At 42.8% G+C, this 18,233-nt stretch overlaps 9 protein-coding genes across 9 annotated transcripts; 4 read left to right on the plus strand and 5 right to left on the minus strand.

Annotated features, from left to right (window-relative positions):
• On the plus strand, positions 1 to 2,027 carry BDB00DRAFT_851631 (uncharacterized protein). Its single transcript, XM_053125521.1, has 5 exons — positions 1 to 708; positions 786 to 861; positions 936 to 1,159; positions 1,254 to 1,570; positions 1,690 to 2,027. The coding sequence occupies exons 1-5, from the start codon at positions 450 to 452 to the stop codon at positions 1,921 to 1,923; spliced, it is 1,110 nt and encodes a 369-aa protein (XP_052974056.1). The 5' UTR covers positions 1 to 449; the 3' UTR covers positions 1,924 to 2,027.
• A 66-nt stretch (positions 2,028 to 2,093) lies between these two features.
• On the minus strand, positions 2,094 to 2,951 carry BDB00DRAFT_933201 (uncharacterized protein; the record flags this gene model as incomplete). The annotated part of the gene is made up of 2 exons (XM_053129112.1): positions 2,094 to 2,506; positions 2,571 to 2,951. The coding sequence occupies 2 exons, from the start codon at positions 2,949 to 2,951 to the stop codon at positions 2,426 to 2,428; spliced, it is 462 nt and encodes a 153-aa protein (XP_052974057.1). The 3' UTR covers positions 2,094 to 2,425.
• Positions 2,952 to 3,757: 806 nt separating this feature from the next.
• BDB00DRAFT_878074 (uncharacterized protein) lies at positions 3,758 to 4,196 on the plus strand (the record flags this gene model as incomplete). Its single annotated transcript, XM_053127692.1, has 2 exons — positions 3,758 to 3,979; positions 4,104 to 4,196. The coding sequence occupies 2 exons, from the start codon at positions 3,758 to 3,760 to the stop codon at positions 4,194 to 4,196; spliced, it is 315 nt and encodes a 104-aa protein (XP_052974058.1).
• A 2,786-nt stretch (positions 4,197 to 6,982) lies between these two features.
• BDB00DRAFT_885071 (TBC-domain-containing protein) lies at positions 6,983 to 8,431 on the minus strand (the record flags this gene model as incomplete). The annotated part of the gene is made up of 6 exons (XM_053128379.1): positions 6,983 to 7,184; positions 7,268 to 7,415; positions 7,509 to 7,599; positions 7,683 to 7,861; positions 7,978 to 8,194; positions 8,315 to 8,431. The coding sequence occupies 6 exons, from the start codon at positions 8,429 to 8,431 to the stop codon at positions 6,983 to 6,985; spliced, it is 954 nt and encodes a 317-aa protein (XP_052974059.1).
• Positions 8,432 to 8,984: 553 nt separating this feature from the next.
• BDB00DRAFT_851652 (uncharacterized protein) lies at positions 8,985 to 9,505 on the minus strand. The gene is made up of 2 exons (XM_053125522.1): positions 9,315 to 9,505; positions 8,985 to 9,224 (listed from the first exon to the last, which is right to left on the minus strand). The coding sequence occupies exons 1-2, from the start codon at positions 9,406 to 9,408 to the stop codon at positions 9,079 to 9,081; spliced, it is 240 nt and encodes a 79-aa protein (XP_052974060.1). The 5' UTR covers positions 9,409 to 9,505; the 3' UTR covers positions 8,985 to 9,078.
• Positions 9,506 to 10,668: 1,163 nt separating this feature from the next.
• On the minus strand, positions 10,669 to 12,760 carry BDB00DRAFT_851653 (RlpA-like double-psi beta-barrel-protein domain-containing protein-containing protein). Its single transcript, XM_053125523.1, has 7 exons — positions 12,599 to 12,760; positions 12,384 to 12,515; positions 12,171 to 12,266; positions 11,653 to 12,080; positions 11,178 to 11,560; positions 11,082 to 11,097; positions 10,669 to 10,978 (listed from the first exon to the last, which is right to left on the minus strand). The coding sequence occupies exons 1-7, from the start codon at positions 12,699 to 12,701 to the stop codon at positions 10,895 to 10,897; spliced, it is 1,242 nt and encodes a 413-aa protein (XP_052974061.1). The 5' UTR covers positions 12,702 to 12,760; the 3' UTR covers positions 10,669 to 10,894.
• A 1,717-nt stretch (positions 12,761 to 14,477) lies between these two features.
• Positions 14,478 to 14,705, plus strand: BDB00DRAFT_740069 (uncharacterized protein; the record flags this gene model as incomplete). Its single annotated transcript, XM_053118441.1, has 1 exon — positions 14,478 to 14,705. A coding segment is annotated over one exon (228 nt), but the record flags the coding sequence as incomplete, so codon positions are not given.
• A 773-nt stretch (positions 14,706 to 15,478) lies between these two features.
• On the plus strand, positions 15,479 to 16,591 carry BDB00DRAFT_773747 (uncharacterized protein; the record flags this gene model as incomplete). Its single annotated transcript, XM_053120117.1, has 3 exons — positions 15,479 to 15,824; positions 15,909 to 15,992; positions 16,089 to 16,591. 3 exons carry the CDS (start codon positions 15,479 to 15,481, stop codon positions 16,589 to 16,591), a joined length of 933 nt encoding a protein of 310 aa, XP_052974063.1.
• On the minus strand, positions 16,559 to 18,092 carry BDB00DRAFT_851658 (SYF2 splicing factor-domain-containing protein). The gene is made up of 5 exons (XM_053125524.1): positions 17,728 to 18,092; positions 17,503 to 17,631; positions 17,270 to 17,393; positions 16,939 to 17,164; positions 16,559 to 16,849 (listed from the first exon to the last, which is right to left on the minus strand). The coding sequence occupies exons 1-5, from the start codon at positions 18,040 to 18,042 to the stop codon at positions 16,687 to 16,689; spliced, it is 957 nt and encodes a 318-aa protein (XP_052974064.1). The 5' UTR covers positions 18,043 to 18,092; the 3' UTR covers positions 16,559 to 16,686.
• Positions 18,093 to 18,233: the final 141 nt, after the last annotated feature.

Genomic DNA, 18,233 nt, shown 5'->3' on the forward strand with positions numbered 1-18,233 from the left:
GTATGTGTTGTCATATAGGTTGACAGTTTAAAAAACCGCATTTTACAATGTCTCTAGTCGACTTACTTATGAACAGCAGTAGGAGCAATGTGACGAACGAATTGGTATATGTATTATATAAGCTTGAGCAGTCTATTTCTGTAGCTTGGAAAGTCAAGGCGCATCTCATAATAAGCGCACTATGATGCTGATGTAGTTAAGAAGAGTCTGTGTGACAACGGTCAACCAACCGATGCCTTACTTTCCGCCTGCGTTAATCTTGAGAGTTTAGTGTTTCGCTATTAATTCAAGTTGAAATAATACGTTCAGTGTGGTGTTTGTTGAGAAAGAAATCAAAACTTTGTAAATAGAGGAAAATTGGCCAAGCTAGAAATGCATGAACAAGACCAAGAATCCCAGGCGATGCAACTACAAAGCACGAGAACCTGTCAAAGGTCCGATCTGCAAAAATGGCCCGATATGATAAGAGATTTCATCATGCCTGCCGTATGCGCGGGGGTAGCAACATGCTTTTGACTCGTCTCCAGTTCGCACGCACTTCTTTTTCCTCTGTGCCTCATCACTACAGAACTACAATTCTTCGCACCATGGCAACCATGAAAGCAGTCGTTGTTGAACAGCCCGGTGCTCCTGACAAGTTGGTTTACAAGGACATTCCTCGTCCACAGGCCAATGAAAACACGGTTGTCATTAAGAACCACGCTATCGGTAAGAAGCGATCGATCTCACGTTGCTTATAAATCAACCGCATGTTATTAATTTCCACCAGTGATCATCTGAATTAGGTATCAACTACATTGATACTTATCATCGAAGCGGTCTTTATGCTCTTCCTTTGCCTTTTGTTGTGGGCCGCGAGAGGTAAAAGGACGCGTCGTTAATATGTGTGTTCCCATATGTGTTTTAAAGGCTATATTGTTTCTTTTCGAATATAGTGCTGGCGAAATTACAGAAGTTGGCTCTGGCGTTAATGATTTCAAAGTTGGTGATCGCGTCGTATACGTTGGTGGCGAGACTTATTCAGAGTACACCGAGGCCAAGCTTGCGAGCATCGAAAAAATCACTAGTGATGTGTCGTTCGAGACGGCTGCTGCCGTAGGTCTTCAAGGACTGACTGCGCTAACGCTTGTTCGTCATTGCTATCCAGTCCAAAAAGGAGGTAAAAAAATTGCTTGTTTTATTGTTATGTGGGTGAAAAGGACACGAACTCTGTTATAAATGCAGTAACAAATCTTAAAAAAACAAAATCCTAGATAACATACTTGTACATGCGGCAAGTGGTGGTGTCGGCCTTTTGTTATGTCAACTCGGTCGATATTTGGGTGCTACTGTGATTGGCACTGTTAGCACACCCGAAAAAGCTGCACTGGCGCGCGAGAATGGTGCTGACCATGTCATCATCTATACCAAAGAATCAGTCGTCGACAAAGTGAACGAGATTACAAATGGGTTGGGTTGTCACGCTGTGCTGGACGGTGTTGGCAAGTCCACATGGGAAACGTCTTTGCAATGTACACGTCGCCTTGGAACCATGGTTTCATTTGGAAATGCATCTGGCGTGGTTCCCCCGGTATGTTATTACTCATTAAAAATATCTAAATCCCTATAAAATGTGTTATGAGAGAGTGTATTAATTATAGCAGGACCCGGTTGCTAACCCATCAAAATGTGTTTATCACATAAAAAAAGGTTTCTATTTCAATCCTGGCTCAAAAGAATCTAAAACTGATGCGACCACAGGTGTTTGGATTCCTGGCCACGCGAGAAGAGTCAAAGAGATGGTGGGGTGAACTTTTTGACCTGCTTGCTAAGGATGTCATCAAGACGAACATTTACAAGGTTTATGATTTGAAGGATGCCCAACAAGCCCACATTGATATCGAAAGCCGAAAAACTACCGGCAAACTTTTGCTTAAGCCATAGATGACTTTAGCCGCGTTGTATCATATGAAAGGAAACTGCACATCAACAGTATGTATGCAAAATAAACCATTTCTAGGGAGTCTATTTTCTTAGATACATTATACACTTCATGAGAAGCACCATTCGCAACCACCGGTGCTCGAATTGATGCAAGATCATTATTATAGATAGCAATATTTGAGGGCCCAGTGGATGTTCATGGCAAACTACATTGTATGTTCATTGAGGAAAAGACAGAGAGCATGCAGATTACACCATTGTCATATCTATGAAAGGTTTCCTAGCAATGACCCTAGTTATGTCGTTGCATTACCATTTCCTACTCTAGACTAGAGATGAAGACCTAAAGTAGATATGCTGTGATCTTCTAGTTCGGTGTTTATTGAGCGTAATGTCTGAGAAAAAGAAATAAAAGGAGGATGATGGTCTATCTGTATCACGTTGATCTTCTAAGCGACTGGAAAAAAGAAAGAGGGTAGAGGAGGGTGGGAGCATATCTACTTCAGGTCTTCTTCTCTAGTCTAGAGTGGGAATTGACGGTCGATAAATCTCCCGCCAATCCCGAAAGACCGTCGATTCCGACCTGAAGGTAGATATGCTGATACAGAGAAAAAACAAGGAATGAAAAGAAAGAAAGAAATAACTACGTTGGAGGCGTCTCGACGATTGCACTTGTGACATTTGTCTGTGTCAGTCTTGTTCGTCGATAATGATCGTTGAGTACTGCGGAGGAAGAGAGCGAACGGAAGGTGTCGGGCGGATGTCAGTTGAAAGTCGTACAAAATTGCGGAGCCAGTTGCGGATTGTTTGGATCTGAACAGGTACTTGTGGCCGGGTGCTGTCGACGAAGAGAACTTGAGAGGGTCGCGCCGTGCGAGCCAGAGAATGATCGCAAAGTGTGATGAAAGCTTGGACGGGGCAAAGAGCAGGGCATTCCGTATGGGGACTGATCGTGATCCGCCTGACGATAGGGCCGCTCTTTCGGGTGTGAGATGACCAAAGTGAGTCGTATGTCCGTATTCGAGCATTGTTGCAGGACAATGCGGTGAAGATCCGAGGGCCAAAGCAGACCGGTTATCCCAAGGAGAAAGGCGGCCCGCTCGTTGGCTGTCTTGAGATTTTGAGGGCCTTGTGGATGTAATTCAATGATTTTGTGAAGTGTGGCAGATAAGGTGATAGAAGGACGGCCAATGGGCACCGGGGGACCGTCGTTAGCGAATTTTTTGAGGAGGCTTACAAACACTGCGATGAAGAACAAGCGACTTATACGTAATTACCGTCTGAATAACTATACCCATAAGGTGCCGTTCCCTTCTAGGGCGATTTTCAAATGCGTCGCCATAAGAGACCGACTATCTTAGACTAACTTGTGTATTTTTTTTATACATACTAAGACTATGAGGGCGCAAGTATGTGATTGAGAACTATACTATGATAATGTGTCTGTTTTCAAGATGATGGCATTATTGAAGGAAGGCGAAGGATCAAGATGCTGTCCCTAGGATGGGGAGCAAAAGCAGCTATTTAAACAGTGGATCCATATATTACTTTTATCTCGTTGGTGGAACAAGTTATAGAGCTTTGATGATGCAGTATTGTTTATATATATAATGTGATAATTTGGTATATGGTGATGCTACTACAGTGTTTTCGAGAGTGGCGAATCCATCAATACTCACATACTTCTGGGTGGATCCAAATAGGCCGCATGACCTTTTCGAAGTCAATCCAAGTCCGACATCAATGCGTGTGATCTGCTCGTATGATAAGCCATCATTAACTTCCCCGCTATTTTAGGCGTTTTTTTTTCTTTTCCTACAACGTTAAATAGATTATGCCAAAAGAACGAAGGGAATCAAAGAAAACAACAAAGCCATACGAGCGAACAAAAAAGTCGAGTGAGGGGTCATTACAAAAACGGTCGAAATTTAATCCAAAGACGCTCAAATTGAAAAACGAAGCATTGACAGACAAGCTTGATGATCTCATGACGGATCTCTCTGCACACTTGAATCCGATCAAGAAGAAAAAGCAAGAAGCGAACCAAGGCAACGTGGTATGGTATCTGAGGGATTTCATCGTGGGGCGAAGGGGAACGGATAGGGAAGGGGATGAGAGAGAGAGAGAGAGAGAGTGCTGATACAAGTGTTGCCATGGTGCGACATATGTACCCATGATAGAAATCACTGGAGCAAGTACAAGCTGCACAACGAGAATTCGAAAAAGTCAACAATGACATGGAGGATGCCATGGGACTACTGACAAAGCTGTAAATGGAAAGAAGGAAAACTTTTTCTGTTGTTGTTTCTGATCTTTCCTCCCCACCCCCCTCTCCCCGGGATAATGTATCCTTTTCCATGTGTTTTTGCTTTCGTTATCATACATAATCTCTTGATTATCACCATCATCATTTCCATATTATCTCATACTATGTGTACTTTATTCTAACAATGCATGCTTGTATATTTACTATTATGACTGCCAATGGGATGAACAAAATGCTGGATATGCTAAAGTGGGATGTGTGTGTGTGTGTGTGTGTTAATTTATGCTTGGTGTGGGTTGTGGTTGCGGTGCAATGAGCTGGTAGAGTCGTTTCAAAGGGGGAGACACAGAAGAAGGGAGGATGAGGAGAGGAGGAGTGAAGCCAAAATAAATTACTAGGATCGAGAGACAGTCTATGACTTGTCATCGTCGTTGTTGCTATTGCCACTGCTGCTTTTGCGCAGCGCTTTGAGGAGTTCCTGTTGTTCCTTGGTAAGCTCGACCATGGTATCTTGGAGCATCTGGTGTTCCAGGTACTCGGATTGCAGGTGGTTCAGCAACGTCTTGGAAGTATCCAGCACTTCCTTGAGCTCATCCAATGTCAGACGGGCTTTGACAGCCTTGGGTATATAGTCTGGATGAAACGCATTGTTGGAAAGTGCGGTGAGCGGAAGCGATGCCGGTGTGACGATGTGGTCAAGCGAGTGATGGTTGTTGTGCTGGTGTTGTGGTTGTTCTTCGAGCGGTTTGGGTGGCATTGAGGACAGTACAGAAGCGCAGCGATGGCTTGTGCAAAGGTATAGGGCAGGACGAGTCGCCTGATGGGATAAACGAGTGAGAAGGGACATGGTCTCTATGTTTTTTGTTCTATGCTTTGCTTTGATTCTACACAAAGAAGTATAGAGAGGAGGAAAGAGAAGTGTTTGTAACCCCTTATTTTTAAACTGCCTTAAGGACCTATATTTATACAATAATCAAAGGTGAAAAGAAACTTAACCCAGTGTGGGGCGGGGTTGGGCCTTCGGAAAAAGATTCCTGCGCAGCAACGTCATTCAAACCAATAGGAATGCACCTGCAGATACAAATACGGATTGGGCGAGCACCTGAAGAAAGCGTAGAAGGTCTGCATCACTCTGCCCCTACGACATACCCCATTTACAGCACTACTCCCAATGCAGCCATTTATCGTGATGCGTGTGCATCATGGAGTGACGCTGCTTTCATCATCAAGGCTGTCGATGCTATTATGTGATGACCCTTTTTTATCGATTCATGCGCTTAAAAAGAACTTTAAATTTTACTACTCAGCAGACACATACTGACTTCTTAAATGGACTTAATTACTCTGTAACAAAACCAACCGGAGATAGGGTTCTCCCATCGAATACGCTGCTCTTTTAACCGTCGACCAGTCGATAACCTTGGGGGTCGTCTGTTAAAGCACAGTCGGTCGGCAGGTTTGAGACATGTCTGGTTTCAGATCACACCAGAAAGAAAGATGCGGCGCACCCACTACCTACTTGCATCCGATCGCCCTTAATCCAGAACAAGTCATGAATTCACGGCCCGTCACATGAGCACATTTATCACGTAAGCCCAGTATGTATCGCAGATGCATGCATGCAACTATGTAACGTACTTGTGTATTTATATCCCTGCTGTTGTTATACATCCTTTTTGCAATGTCAGTAATAGCAGGAGCATGCATATTGCTTTAAAGGTCTAATGTATATGGCTACATTGAAAACTTGATTTGCTCACTTTGAATGTTTATTGTCAGTCTGCAAGTCGCAGTCTGGTCCCACCTTCCTATTGAAGAATTTGGTGCGTCTGAATGGCGATGGTGGTTTGACGCATTTTGCTTAATTTAAGAAAAGCTGTCGAATATCGACTAACAAGAATTAATGTCGAGGTGCACGAGTAGACGTGTTGTACCATGTAGTCTAAATAGAGATGAAGCATCAAGTGAATATTGGCCTGGCTTATTGTAAGTATATACGTTTAAAGACATTATGGTAGATTTTCGTTGAATAGTATACTATTTCCTCGGTCTATGATACAAGGTTAAGAGATCTTTTATGCAATATATGAAAAACGGCTATCGCCAGCTATTCGAGATCTCATTTCGTCGCTTCTAGCTCAATACATTTAATATGCCAATCATTTTTCTGCCGTTGGCATCAAAAATATCGGATGAGCTTCCCTTTGAATCTGGAACTTGTCCTAACTTTCTTGCCGCTCGACATAGCCAACCTCCTTGAGCGTGTTTTCGTAACCTTTCTATTTCGCTACCTGACTTTTGTAAATGGAACCGGTTTCTCGACTCGTGTTGACTATTGGTGGCATGTTGTTTGTAGGTGTGAAATGTCTCGCTATTTCTGGAGTCGCCAACATAGCACGCGTTTTGATGCACTGTTTGTTTCTCGGTTAACACGTACGTGTAGTTGTGATGGCAACAAAAATGGTAAGTCAGTTGAATAGTCAGATTGCACACAACTTCAGGCCGCTGCTGATGGAAATAACCATTTAGCACTGCTGTCGCAGTTGGAAAGAGTTGAAACCAATTTCATTTATCTAGTTTTTTTTTTATTCAAAGCGAGCGAGGCTTTTTAATTGAGATGAAACAATCTTTCTTTCTTTCTTTGTCATGGTTTGATATGATGTAATAGCTAGTAGTGGGTGTGCAAGTTTGTAATAAGCGTTTGCAACATGCTTTTTTTTCTGTGAACGCTGCACGCCGACATGTTCCTTGATGACTTTACAAGTGCGGATAACAATGACAAAACATACGATATCATTTCTTATAGTGATGGTGACGACTTGTGTTGGTAGTTGCTGCAACCTGCACTCCCAAGTCTTCAGCCACTTTCTCATCGTAAAGGTGCCGGACAAGACTCTCGTAAAGCTTGGGTGGTAACTTCTTGCATGATGCGACTGCAATTTGTATAATAGCTTGTGATTTAAGTGGCGGGAGCTTGCGCAGGATCTTCATGGGACTTATGTATAGCGCACATATACAATAGAATAAGCATATCTGTTTTCTCTTTATCCTCCATCATCAACCTTCACTACGCTTTACCTTGGACAATCAATGATATCATCCCGAGCAAGTTGCAGCTGAGCAACAATATAAAGTATATTGAGATGAAACCCAAATGCAAGCATGACATCCCATAGACGCAGTACTTCAGCCAACGGCGGCGTACATGCCGAAAATGTAAGTACGGCTACGTCATATAAGGTTCTTGGTGAATCATCCATTGTTCTTTTATACTCGCTGTATATTTCTCTTAGCCAAAAAAAAAGTTACTATTACTTACATGGAAAAGCGTACATGTTTGCAGTCAACCCTTTCCCCAGTAGATAGCCATAGAGTTCTGGATCGAGTACCCGTAAACACATATCCACTAACTAAATTGAGCTGATTTAGTAAAAAAAAGAAAAGTGGCCTGCAGGTTCGTCACCCTCTTTTTCCTTTTCTATAAGATCAATACCTTGAGCCCACAATGAACGCCTTTGAGATTCGGGTGTACGTATAGCGGACACCATTGCCAAAGAAACGTGGAAAACGCGAAAAACGCCTCCATTTCCGGAAGTACCATCAAGAATGGTGCAGCTAACACATTCATGCCCTGAACATAGGTCAGTTCAGCCGTCGGTCGTTGCTCAAGTGCTGCACGCAGTTGAAGCTCTTCAGAAGTATCCTGTACTCTACTATCTACGTTTTCTCTCTCTTTTTGTTAGATCATTAACTCGCTTTCCCACCTCACCTCTCTTTTGTCAGTTTACCTTGTTGACTGATCCAGACGAATGCATTCAACACTCGAATCAGCATATCCTCAGAGACGTGTTCGATGAAATTGGCATCGGTTGTCATGGTTCGAAAGGTATCGTTACGGATCTTGGTGTCCATAGCGCTCGCGCCACGAAGGACAAGTTTGATGTAGCATGATGCAGACACGCTGTTCCGCAATCGAAGAAGGATCTTCCAAACCCAACCTCGCAGCTTTCATAATATGTGCATATGGAGGTGGCGATGGTGTGATAACAATCATGAACGAAGCCGTGGGTGAGTTTTTATTCATTTTTGGGATTGTGAAGGATGATGATGGATTGATGTCGGTACCTCTAGTGGACAAGGAATTGACAAGACAACCCAACGTAGTTCGTCCAGACTGTGTTCTATATCATCATGTGTGTCATGTCGACGATTAAGGATCTTGAGATACTTGGATTCGGCCATGTTGGTATTAGGGATGTAGGTGTGTGAAATTGTAAATATTCGCAGGTAGGATGATGGAGAAAAGGAAATAAAACAAAACAAAACTTAGAAAGAAGAAACAAAGGGCTAAATAGAGTTGCTTTCAGTGTGATATATGTGCAAGGTGTGTTTAAGTACGTATCTACACGTGTATAAAAGAAGAAGAATGAAAGAGGGATCAGCAGAAAAGATGGGTTCATTGTTGTTATTGTGGTTGTGGCGTGGATCGCCCTCTTTGTCGCGGATCGCGACCTCTGCCTCCACGATATCCTCCCCGAGGCGGTGGCCGTGATCGTGAGTATGGCGACATCCGCTGCTGCTGCTGCTGTTGGTGTTGATAAGCATGCATTGGGTTGATGGCTGGCTGTTGCTGTGGCGATTGTAGTTGCTGCTGATACTGCTGCTGGTGTTGTGGCAGTGGTGGTTGTTGACTTTGCATGGATAATTCGGTAAAGTTGGGCTTTTCGACATAGAGAAACGTGTCCTGACCAAGTCTTTTCATTTTAGATGATTTTAAAGCAGAAAGTTGGAGTTGTCCCTTTCGAATCTTGCATTCACTACATTTTGACCTGTTAATTCAAAATGAACCGCATAATCCGTTCTTCTTCTAGACAAGTGAAAGTTTATGCTCACCAGCCGCACAATCGCAAGATGTCTCCATTCTTGACGTACTGTCCAAGAGCATTCCAAATCGATAATAATATAACCCCTGTTCGGTCGGCTATCAAGAATTTATAAATTGTGTCGCCTTCTCTAGTGGTAACTGGATCCGATTCTATTATGCAAGTATGTTGCCACTAAATCAGCTTTCCTATCAACTGTAGACCTTTCTAAACTCGTTGATTAAAGAACAAGAAAATGAAACCTTTTTGTAAGACAATGCAATCGCAGTCAATGCCCCGTTGTGCTGGCTTCATATCTTTGATGAGAATATGATTTACTGGTGGAGCTGCAGCCATGTTGAACGAGATCTGCTCCTGCCTAAAAAAAGAAAACGCACGGCGGAAGACGAAGAAGTTGCTGGCTTTCTTTATAAGCACTCGCGTGACCGTGGTGATACGTATTGGGATACATGTAGTCCGAGAGTTTCGCTTGAAAGACCAAAACGGCTTTAACTAGGTTAAAGAGACCACGTAAAAGCAGTGCATATTTACTACATATATTTAAGCATTCGATAATTGTATTATGTACCGTTTAACTATTTCGACGGATATTCGTTTCACTCACGCATTGTTTTAAGATGTAAGAAGACGCGTTTTTGCAACTCAGAGGTTCAAAATCCGTATCAATAGCTTCTTTACTTGGGCGAAGGACAAAAGCCTTGAGGCGACCATATTATTTATCTCCAAGCATTCATAGCTTGTCATCATTCTCAGGAGAGCCTATGCTTTTGTAGTGTGAGTGTTTAACATCAATTGCATATAATTATGCCTAACAAAATGTTCTTTTCCATGAAGGTGGCGCCATATTACTTTTAATTCTAAGACGATGAACAAGGGTTTTTTAGACTTTCCTGTAAACGATCACAAAAAAGACTCTGCATATTGCCGATACCGGTCAAACGCAAATTAGAATTTACCAATAGAACAGCGGTTGACCTGGCTGCATCTTCTAATGACGCAAACACGAAGAAAAGTGAAGAGCAGTAACAATTTACTATACTTTTAGTGTGCCCATTACATTTTTGCTAGAGGTGTATGATATGCAAATGTTTTATCCTCGTCTTTCTAATACCCGTGAGAGACGATTTGATAATGCATACAGAGATATCATTATTTCTTCTCAATTGCAATAATTAAGTATAAAGAAGAAGATCCCAATCCAGCATCACATTTTCTCATTACCTGTAGATAGATAACGTAATGTGGACACAACATTTAATAGAAAGTTACACGGCTGTGCGCCCATACGAGAGCATTCTGGCCAGCATGTGAATATTCATATCCGACATCAGCCATTGCACTGTCGCATCATCTATAGTGCTCGCAGGTAGAATAGCAGGAAAAAGCGGAAAGAAAAAATTACGCAACATACCGCCCTCTCATATCCACAACGTTCTGATCCTGGCCATACCTATGTAACTCATCAACTGCTTTTAGAGTTTATATAGCATGCATGTCATATGCGGATTGAGGAAACATGTAGCGATAGGCGTATTATGTAAGCGCGCGTTTTATGTGCAGAACACTAAGAATCAGCAAAAAATGACAGTATTGTAACAGGACTTCTGTGACTTTTTGTGGTGTTTAATATATGAGATTTTGTGTTTATTGTTAAAATGTGGAGAAAAGCTTGTAGATAATGGAAGCGTGTAATCGGGCAGAAATAATATCTGTTATGGGAAGGAGAGGTAAAGGGGATTTTCTAAATGATGACTATACTGTGATAGATATAACTGAAGGTAATATCATCGTCATCATTTCAATACGATCCGGTCGTATTAATTTACGAGCGCGAGCATCCAGTCTTCTTGGTGAGCTCAGCTGGGCAGGTGACTTCCTTGAAGGTGACGCTTGGGTTATCGGCATTCTATAATAGATATAGTAATAATATAGACATCAGTAAAAAGACCAAATTGCTTTTTCTGCTATTGGTTTCTCCTGTAAATACAACGAAATAAACATAAGCGTACCTTAAACCAGTTGAATCTAATACAAGGCGAGAACAATAGTATGTCAGTACACTAAACAAACAAATAAATATAAACAACTTTTGGTTAATGCCATACCTCCATTCACAGCCAGCTTGCAACTCCTTGGGAAGATCAGAGCAGCCAGAAGCAGAGCTGAGACCGCCATAGCGCTGACCCCAGCCATCAGAGGGTGCGTTCCATTGCGTTTGGCAGCCGTTGAAGATACCAACACCACCGCCAGGGATTTGGAGATCAAAGTGGTTGCTGCCAAGATCACCGCCAGTGTTAGTAACCTGGACAACCATCTTCTTGCCTTCGACAGCACCAGAAGTGAACGAAAGTTCATAACAGCCGCAGCACCAGCCAGATTCGTCCTTGCCAGCAATGGAAGCAGCAGCAAAACCGTACGCGAGATCGTCATTAATAGCCCAGGGTTGGTTGTCATTGCACATGTAGCCGCTGCCACCGTTGCAACCGCTCTGTGAATGCACACATCAACATTCAATGATTATTATTGTTAGTATTGCACAAAATAAATAGGTGTGTTGTCGTTGCGTCATGATATATGTACCTGTTCGTTGTTGTCAGTCAAGGAAACACCGTCAGCTGCACAGACGCCAACAGGTGAGGAAACATCAGCCTTGCCGGGCCAGCTGCACGAGGCCTTGCAGCAGTCCCAGTAACGAGTGGTCGAACCATCACCGGAAGAACCGCCAGAGATGGGAGCGTAAGTCGAGGAGCTGCTGCTCGACGAGGTGGTGGTAGTGGTGGTGGTTTCGGGCTTCTTGGTGGTGGTGGTGGTTTCAGGTGCCTTGGTGGTTGTGGTGGTGTGCTCCTTGGTGGTCGTGGGCTCGGTCTCCTTGACAGTGGTGGTAGTAGTAGTCGAGGTCGTGGTAGGCTTCTCGACCTGAGGAACAGAAGTGCTAGGCTCTACGGGCTCGACGCTTTTAGAAGCCTCCTTATCGTTTCCAGAGGATTCGACGGGGGCATCGGAAGATCCTGTATACAAGAAGTCGACAATCAGCAAAAGCAAGAAGGCTAATCGCATTGTTGAATACTACATATCGAGCAATAAAGAATGTAACATACCCCAACGGTACTTGGGCAAGCATTGCGAGTACCAAGTATTGGCCTTGACACATTCGAAACCAGAAACACAGCAGGTCTCGCCAGTGAAAGCCTTGCCTGTTAATTGATGTGCATTACACAAGGATTAATATCATTGATAATAAGAATTTCTGATTTCCCAAAGTTCGATACGCATGTCGCTGATAAACTTTTTTTTTCGCGTAATTGACTTACCGCCGCATTGGCCATAGGCCTGGGCACAGGAGGAGCCGGATTGATCGATAGGAACGCATTGGGAGTAGTAAGGGTTCTGAACCTTGCATTCGTAGCCCTCATTGCAGCACTCGGAGCCTTCCCAGCCCTCGCCTACAAGACAAATTCATTGAGTGAGTCGCATGATTGGCAATTGCTGCTGATATGATGGAAAATGAAGGAGAATCATAACGTACCGCCACAGCGACCGAAAGGCGCGTTCTCACACTCGCCAGCAAAAGCCAATTGTTGAGTGCCAGCCAGGGCAATCAAGATACCAAACACAGATGTGGTGCGCATGGGTATGAAAGAAGGAATGGAAGGGGAAATGAAGAAGGAAAAAAAGAGAAGAGAAGAGTTGAGTTGAGGTAAAGAAAAAAAAAACAGACATTCGTTGACGAACGGGCTTCTTTTATATAGACGACGCGCGAATGAAGGGTCATCATCGTTCTGGCGTCTGGGCCCCCTCTTTTGTTCGTGTTACATTTACTGAAATGATGACACGGTTGTTGTTGGCCATGCACTCTACAGTGGCGTATATACTACATCAATGTCAGAACGTTAGAAAAAGAAAACTCCAATGAGTGCAACATTAAAACGGTTATTAACATGTGGTTCTGTTCCGTGTTGTGGTGACATTCGATTAGCGGCAAGTAAAAAAAAGAAACATTCGCTCTGGCAATCGCACAACATTGAATAATACTGTATTGGCAGGCCCAGACGCAATATCGTGTAATTCATTGCTTGTACAACATAAACGAATTTTACCATTGCGGAAAGCACACAGCAACTCAAAATTTCCCGATTACCTCTTCTCGATCATAGTAAAAACTCAGCATGTTGCCCGCGGCTCTATAGCGTAAATTGAGTCAACAATCATAAAACTCTTGTCACTCACCCGTGTATCGTTTCGTCATGCATGGTAATATGCAGGTGTGCAAATGTATGGAGAATTTAAGGGGCTACAGTAGCTCTACACGGCAAGAGCAACAACAATAAAGCGCATAATCGTCAATGCTGCACTATGCTGTGTCGCCATGGCTTCCTTTGACGGCAATGTTCGTAATTCAGCTGCTCTCTCTGTGTCTTTATCCGGCCCCTTCTATTGTTTTCCCAATTTCTCAAAAATGGCAACAGTACTTTCCAAGCGCCGAAGGACGAGAAATATCCATCCAAATCATCTTACGACTTGTGTAGAACCACGAGTTTGTATACATCATATATATTCCACTTATAGTTTCTGAATCTGGTCACAGTATGGTAATGAATTGTTTCCTTATTATTATTTGATGGTTGCAATAATAGCGGCAATCGTCAAGGCATAACAATTATATTTTTAACTATTTGACCCTTTTGTCAGCTCTTATTGTGTTTTTCCCTGGTACTGCTAGTAGTGGTCCTAGTGGTCTTGGCTAAAAAAAAGCAGTAAACAAAAAGCACTCAGCTCGGCCACTAGAAATGATCCCTGGACTGATGTGATGAGAATCAATGTTTTTTGGGGCCGCTATAATACAGTAATAAGGGGAACACGACAGCGTTGAACATGCATTTTAGTTCAGTCCAATCTTGAATTATCGCATTAACATTGGTACCAGCCCTTAGATCGTATTAAATCAACAAAACAACAACAAAAAACATCAGACTTCAAAGCATTAACAAGTCTACACAAGCATTTATAAACCACGGGTGCATTAATTTTGTTTTATTTTTCCATCATTCGTCGACTAAAAAGAAGTTACTAGCATTTTCCATATCATCATCGTATACCATTTTATCATCATGTCCTTGACAGCTGACTTTGATCCCAAGCCAATGGCCATTTCATCCATCATTTCTTCTTCTTCAACAACTTCATCGTATAGCAGTACGTCTCCTTCATCGTACCAGGCTGCATCATCGTCTTCTTCCCCACCAAGCTCACCCGAGACAAGGCAGCGACAAGTATACCATCATCATAATCATAGCTACAGCCATGGAGGACACCAACATGGCAGCAGTAGCAATGGCGACCCTTACAGCAGTACACCATCGCCATCATGCACTATGACTGGCGCTACAGCAAACCAACCACCGTTGTCATTGCAGGAACGGCGTCAGCGGAACAAGGCTGCGTCTGCTAAATACCGTGCTAAAAAGAACCAGCAGCATGGTGAAATGAGAACGCTGATTACATCGCTGACAAAAGAAAACGAACTCTTGCTTCGTCAATTGGATCACATCAAACGCGAAAACGGTCGTCTCAAGACCACATGCGACAGACTTCGAGGCAAAAAGGTCGCTGCCAAGATTCTCAAACGGTTTTTGGCAAATAACAATCATCATGGTGGAGTAGCTGTCAATAGTAAGGCAGCAGCCGCAACAACAGACGACGATGAGACACTCGACCACTTTGATCTTGATGAGGAGGAGGACGAGTTGATAGACTTGATGGATCCTCAACAGCCCCCACAACACTAGCAATAGTAGCTTTGTTGCTTTCTTTTTCTGTTTTTTATTTTTTAATATGTATGGCAACAACACACAGAATTCATTTTTAAGTATGTAGTAGTATTATATATATATATATTGTTGATCGATCCTGTTCTTTAACTAACTCACCTTTGCCCTTCTTCTATACATACATGTCTTATTCTTTCGACTTAATCAGTATTAGTAGCTAAATATTACCAGCATATTTTCCGATATCATCATCTATAAAGTTAAAATCCTCCTTTCATCTTACAGTTTTGAAACCTCGTTTCGGAACGCAAGTCAAGGAACACCTTCCGATATTTGAACATCGTTAAATAAAGTGTAAAAAATCATGCTGTGTGACGATCCTAGTTTCTTTTTTTGTCTTTGAATAAAGTAAACGGCGCCGCCTTAACTTCACACTCGTCATGAATTTACTGCTGTTCTTGATCACGATCCTCGTTGCGATCCTGGCTTCCTCCTCGAACTCTGTAACCGTAGCGACCCCATCGTCATCGCCGTCTTTCTCCAAAAACGACACAAAATCATGCGCTAATCAACATGCGATAAGCTCTGCAGACGACCGAGCTGCTTCCCTTGGTCTCAAGAAAAGCTTCGATGCCTTGATGCCATGCGACACGAACCACAACGGAACAAACGGGCCCAAAGAATTCATATCCAAAGCATGGGGACTCGGCACTGGCTATTTTTATGGCCAGGATGACGTTTCGTTTGTAGCGGATCCATTTGACAAGACGAGTGGTGATAAAGTGCTTCGTGTTTTATATCAAAAGGGCTCATTTTCGCCGAAGGGTACACGCAATGAAAAAGGCGACATCACCGGTGGGACCGAGTTTTATCTGCGTCCATTCAATGATACATCATTTAAGCGTGGATACGTCCGCTACGATGTTGCTTTTGATGAAAACCTTGACTGGGTCAAAGGGGGTAAGCTGCCTGGCATCTATGGAGGTACGTTTTTTTTTCATTCCGCTGCTACGTTGTTCCACAATACAATTACTTAATGACCTACTATGTACTGCTACCACATATTAGGTGAGCCTACATCGGGTTGTACAGGTGGTAAGCAAGCAGATGGTACAAGATGCTTCTCTGTCCGGATGATGTGGCGTGAAGATGGTAACAGAATAATCAGTTTTCTCTCTTTTATCATTTTGTGTGTTCCATAGAAAAGAACGTGCTAACAGGCGGCACTGTTGCATGGCTTTGAAAAAGGACATGGTGAAGCATACGCCTACCTGCCACCATCAAATGATAGGCTTTGTACAAGCTCCCTAGTCAAATGTAACAGCGACTATGGTACATCATTGGCAAGAGGCTATGTAAAGTTTACCAACAAGAAGTGGTCCAGAGTTGAAATATATACGCAGATGAATGATCCTGGCAAGAACAACGGTGAGCTCCGGGTTTGGCAGGACGGCCATTCAGTTATTGATCTCAAAGGTCTCGTTTTCCGAAACCAAAAGTCGTTTGCTGTATCCAGTGTCCTTTTTAGCTCCTTCTTTGGCGGCTCGTCCAAGGAGTATGCAACACCCAAGGACACTTATACGTACTTTAAAAATTTGCAATTCAGTGTCGCCGATGAGCAACAACTTGAACCTGTAATATCTGAGGCATCTACCCCTTCTTCATCAACACTACCATCAACCTGGTTGATGGTCTTTGTTATTCTTACTCTTCAAATGCATTTGTTTGTATTTTCAAACATTCGCCTTTAATATATGTATTGAAGATGTAATAAAGAGCGAAGACAATGAATATCCATTTTTTATCACTACAAACAATACGACTAGTACTGGTGCTTCTGCTCCTACTACAACGCAGTGCCTCGTTCCAGATTCTCGCGGATTTCCTTGGTATACTTGTCATAGAATCGTGCAATCTTTTGGTTGAACACACGGTTCTTTTCGTTAATCCAGGAAATATCGTCGGCGACTTCCTTGCGCTCACGAGAGCGTGTTTCACGTCGGATAATTCTGCAAGTAAAGCAAAGACATACGTATATGAGATACGCTGTCCATTTTGTTATGGTGCGTAAAGATATATCAAAAAAGAAAAGGCTTACTGTTTCTTTGTATCTTGAACAAGTCGATCCACAGCTTCTTTGGATGGCTTATCATCGAGTGCTCCATAATCCAAGTTGTTGGCCACGGCACCGATGTCCGATGGATCCTCACCGTTGCGAATAGCTCGTTCAATTGCCTCCAACTTCTTTTCGTGATATTGTGCCATATCCGGCTTGAGCTCTGAAATCAGCTTGAGATACTTTTTGTGTGCAGCCTGTGCGTGATCTGATTTCGTAGTGTATGCGTTAGCGATGATGCCCTTGATTTGTCATACAATCCTTTTTTTTTTCTTTTGTAAATGGCTCATGGAAACTTGAATATGCTACATACCTGTGAAACCGTTGTTGGCCATTTCAGCTTTTCGCTGCATTTTCTCCTCCCATGCCTCCACGGATTCGGCAGAGTATTTCCAGTACTGTTTGCGTTCATAATCCTCGCCGCTATCTCGTGCTTTCTATAAAGAGGTTGTCAATAAATAATAAACCACAATGGATACTTTGTTTTTAAACTCGGTTCACTTTATCTCTTCTTCGAGGGAAGAGGCACGTGAAAAAAACCTTTACCTGCTTTTCTTGTAATTCCAAAGCCTGCAATCGCTTTCTTTCATTTCTCGCTTCAAGTCTGGGATTTTCTTTACTGCGTTGAAACTCAAGATTGCGATCACGGCTATTGCCTTGTGCAACTTCTGTTGCCTAAAGGGAGAAACAATAAAAAGATTCAATATTATTATATTCATACAGTCGGCATTGTCGATCTTAAAATATAATGACTGGAGGAATGATGCATACTCGTCGTCGCTTGAGCTCTTTTAATTTTTGCATACGATCGGCAAGTGACATTCCGGATGATTGCTCTTTTTGTACATTTTCTGTTACTGGTGCTGATTCTGCTGATGAATCTGCAATTATTTCTGTCTCCTCAAGTGCTTTGGCCGGGTGTTCTTGTTGTTGTGGTGGTGATGGTGGTGAAGATTCCGTTTGTTGTTGTGATTGCTCTTCCAGTTGTGATTCGACTTTTGTGTTGTCAATTGATTCCTCTGATTTGGAAGTGCGCCGTTTCTTTGTAGATGCAGCTGCGGCTCTTGTCTTTCTCTTAGGAGGCATAATGTGAAGAAATGTCTGTGTGTGTGTGTGTCGTTTAAAGAGTCAAGCAGAAAAACGGGCGACTTACAAATTGCAGCTGAGTTTGCTGATTTTGTCTGCAATGGAAGAAGTGTAGTCAGAGTAAACTACCTGGGCATTGCATGCTCCCTACTGCAGTATTATAGTCATAGAAAGAGAATTAATGATGATAA

Source organism: Zychaea mexicana (assembly GCF_025766255.1).
Source record: "Zychaea mexicana strain RSA 1403 chromosome Unknown BDB00scaffold_125, whole genome shotgun sequence".
Classification (NCBI taxonomy): domain Eukaryota; kingdom Fungi; phylum Mucoromycota; class Mucoromycetes; order Mucorales; family Lichtheimiaceae; genus Zychaea; species Zychaea mexicana.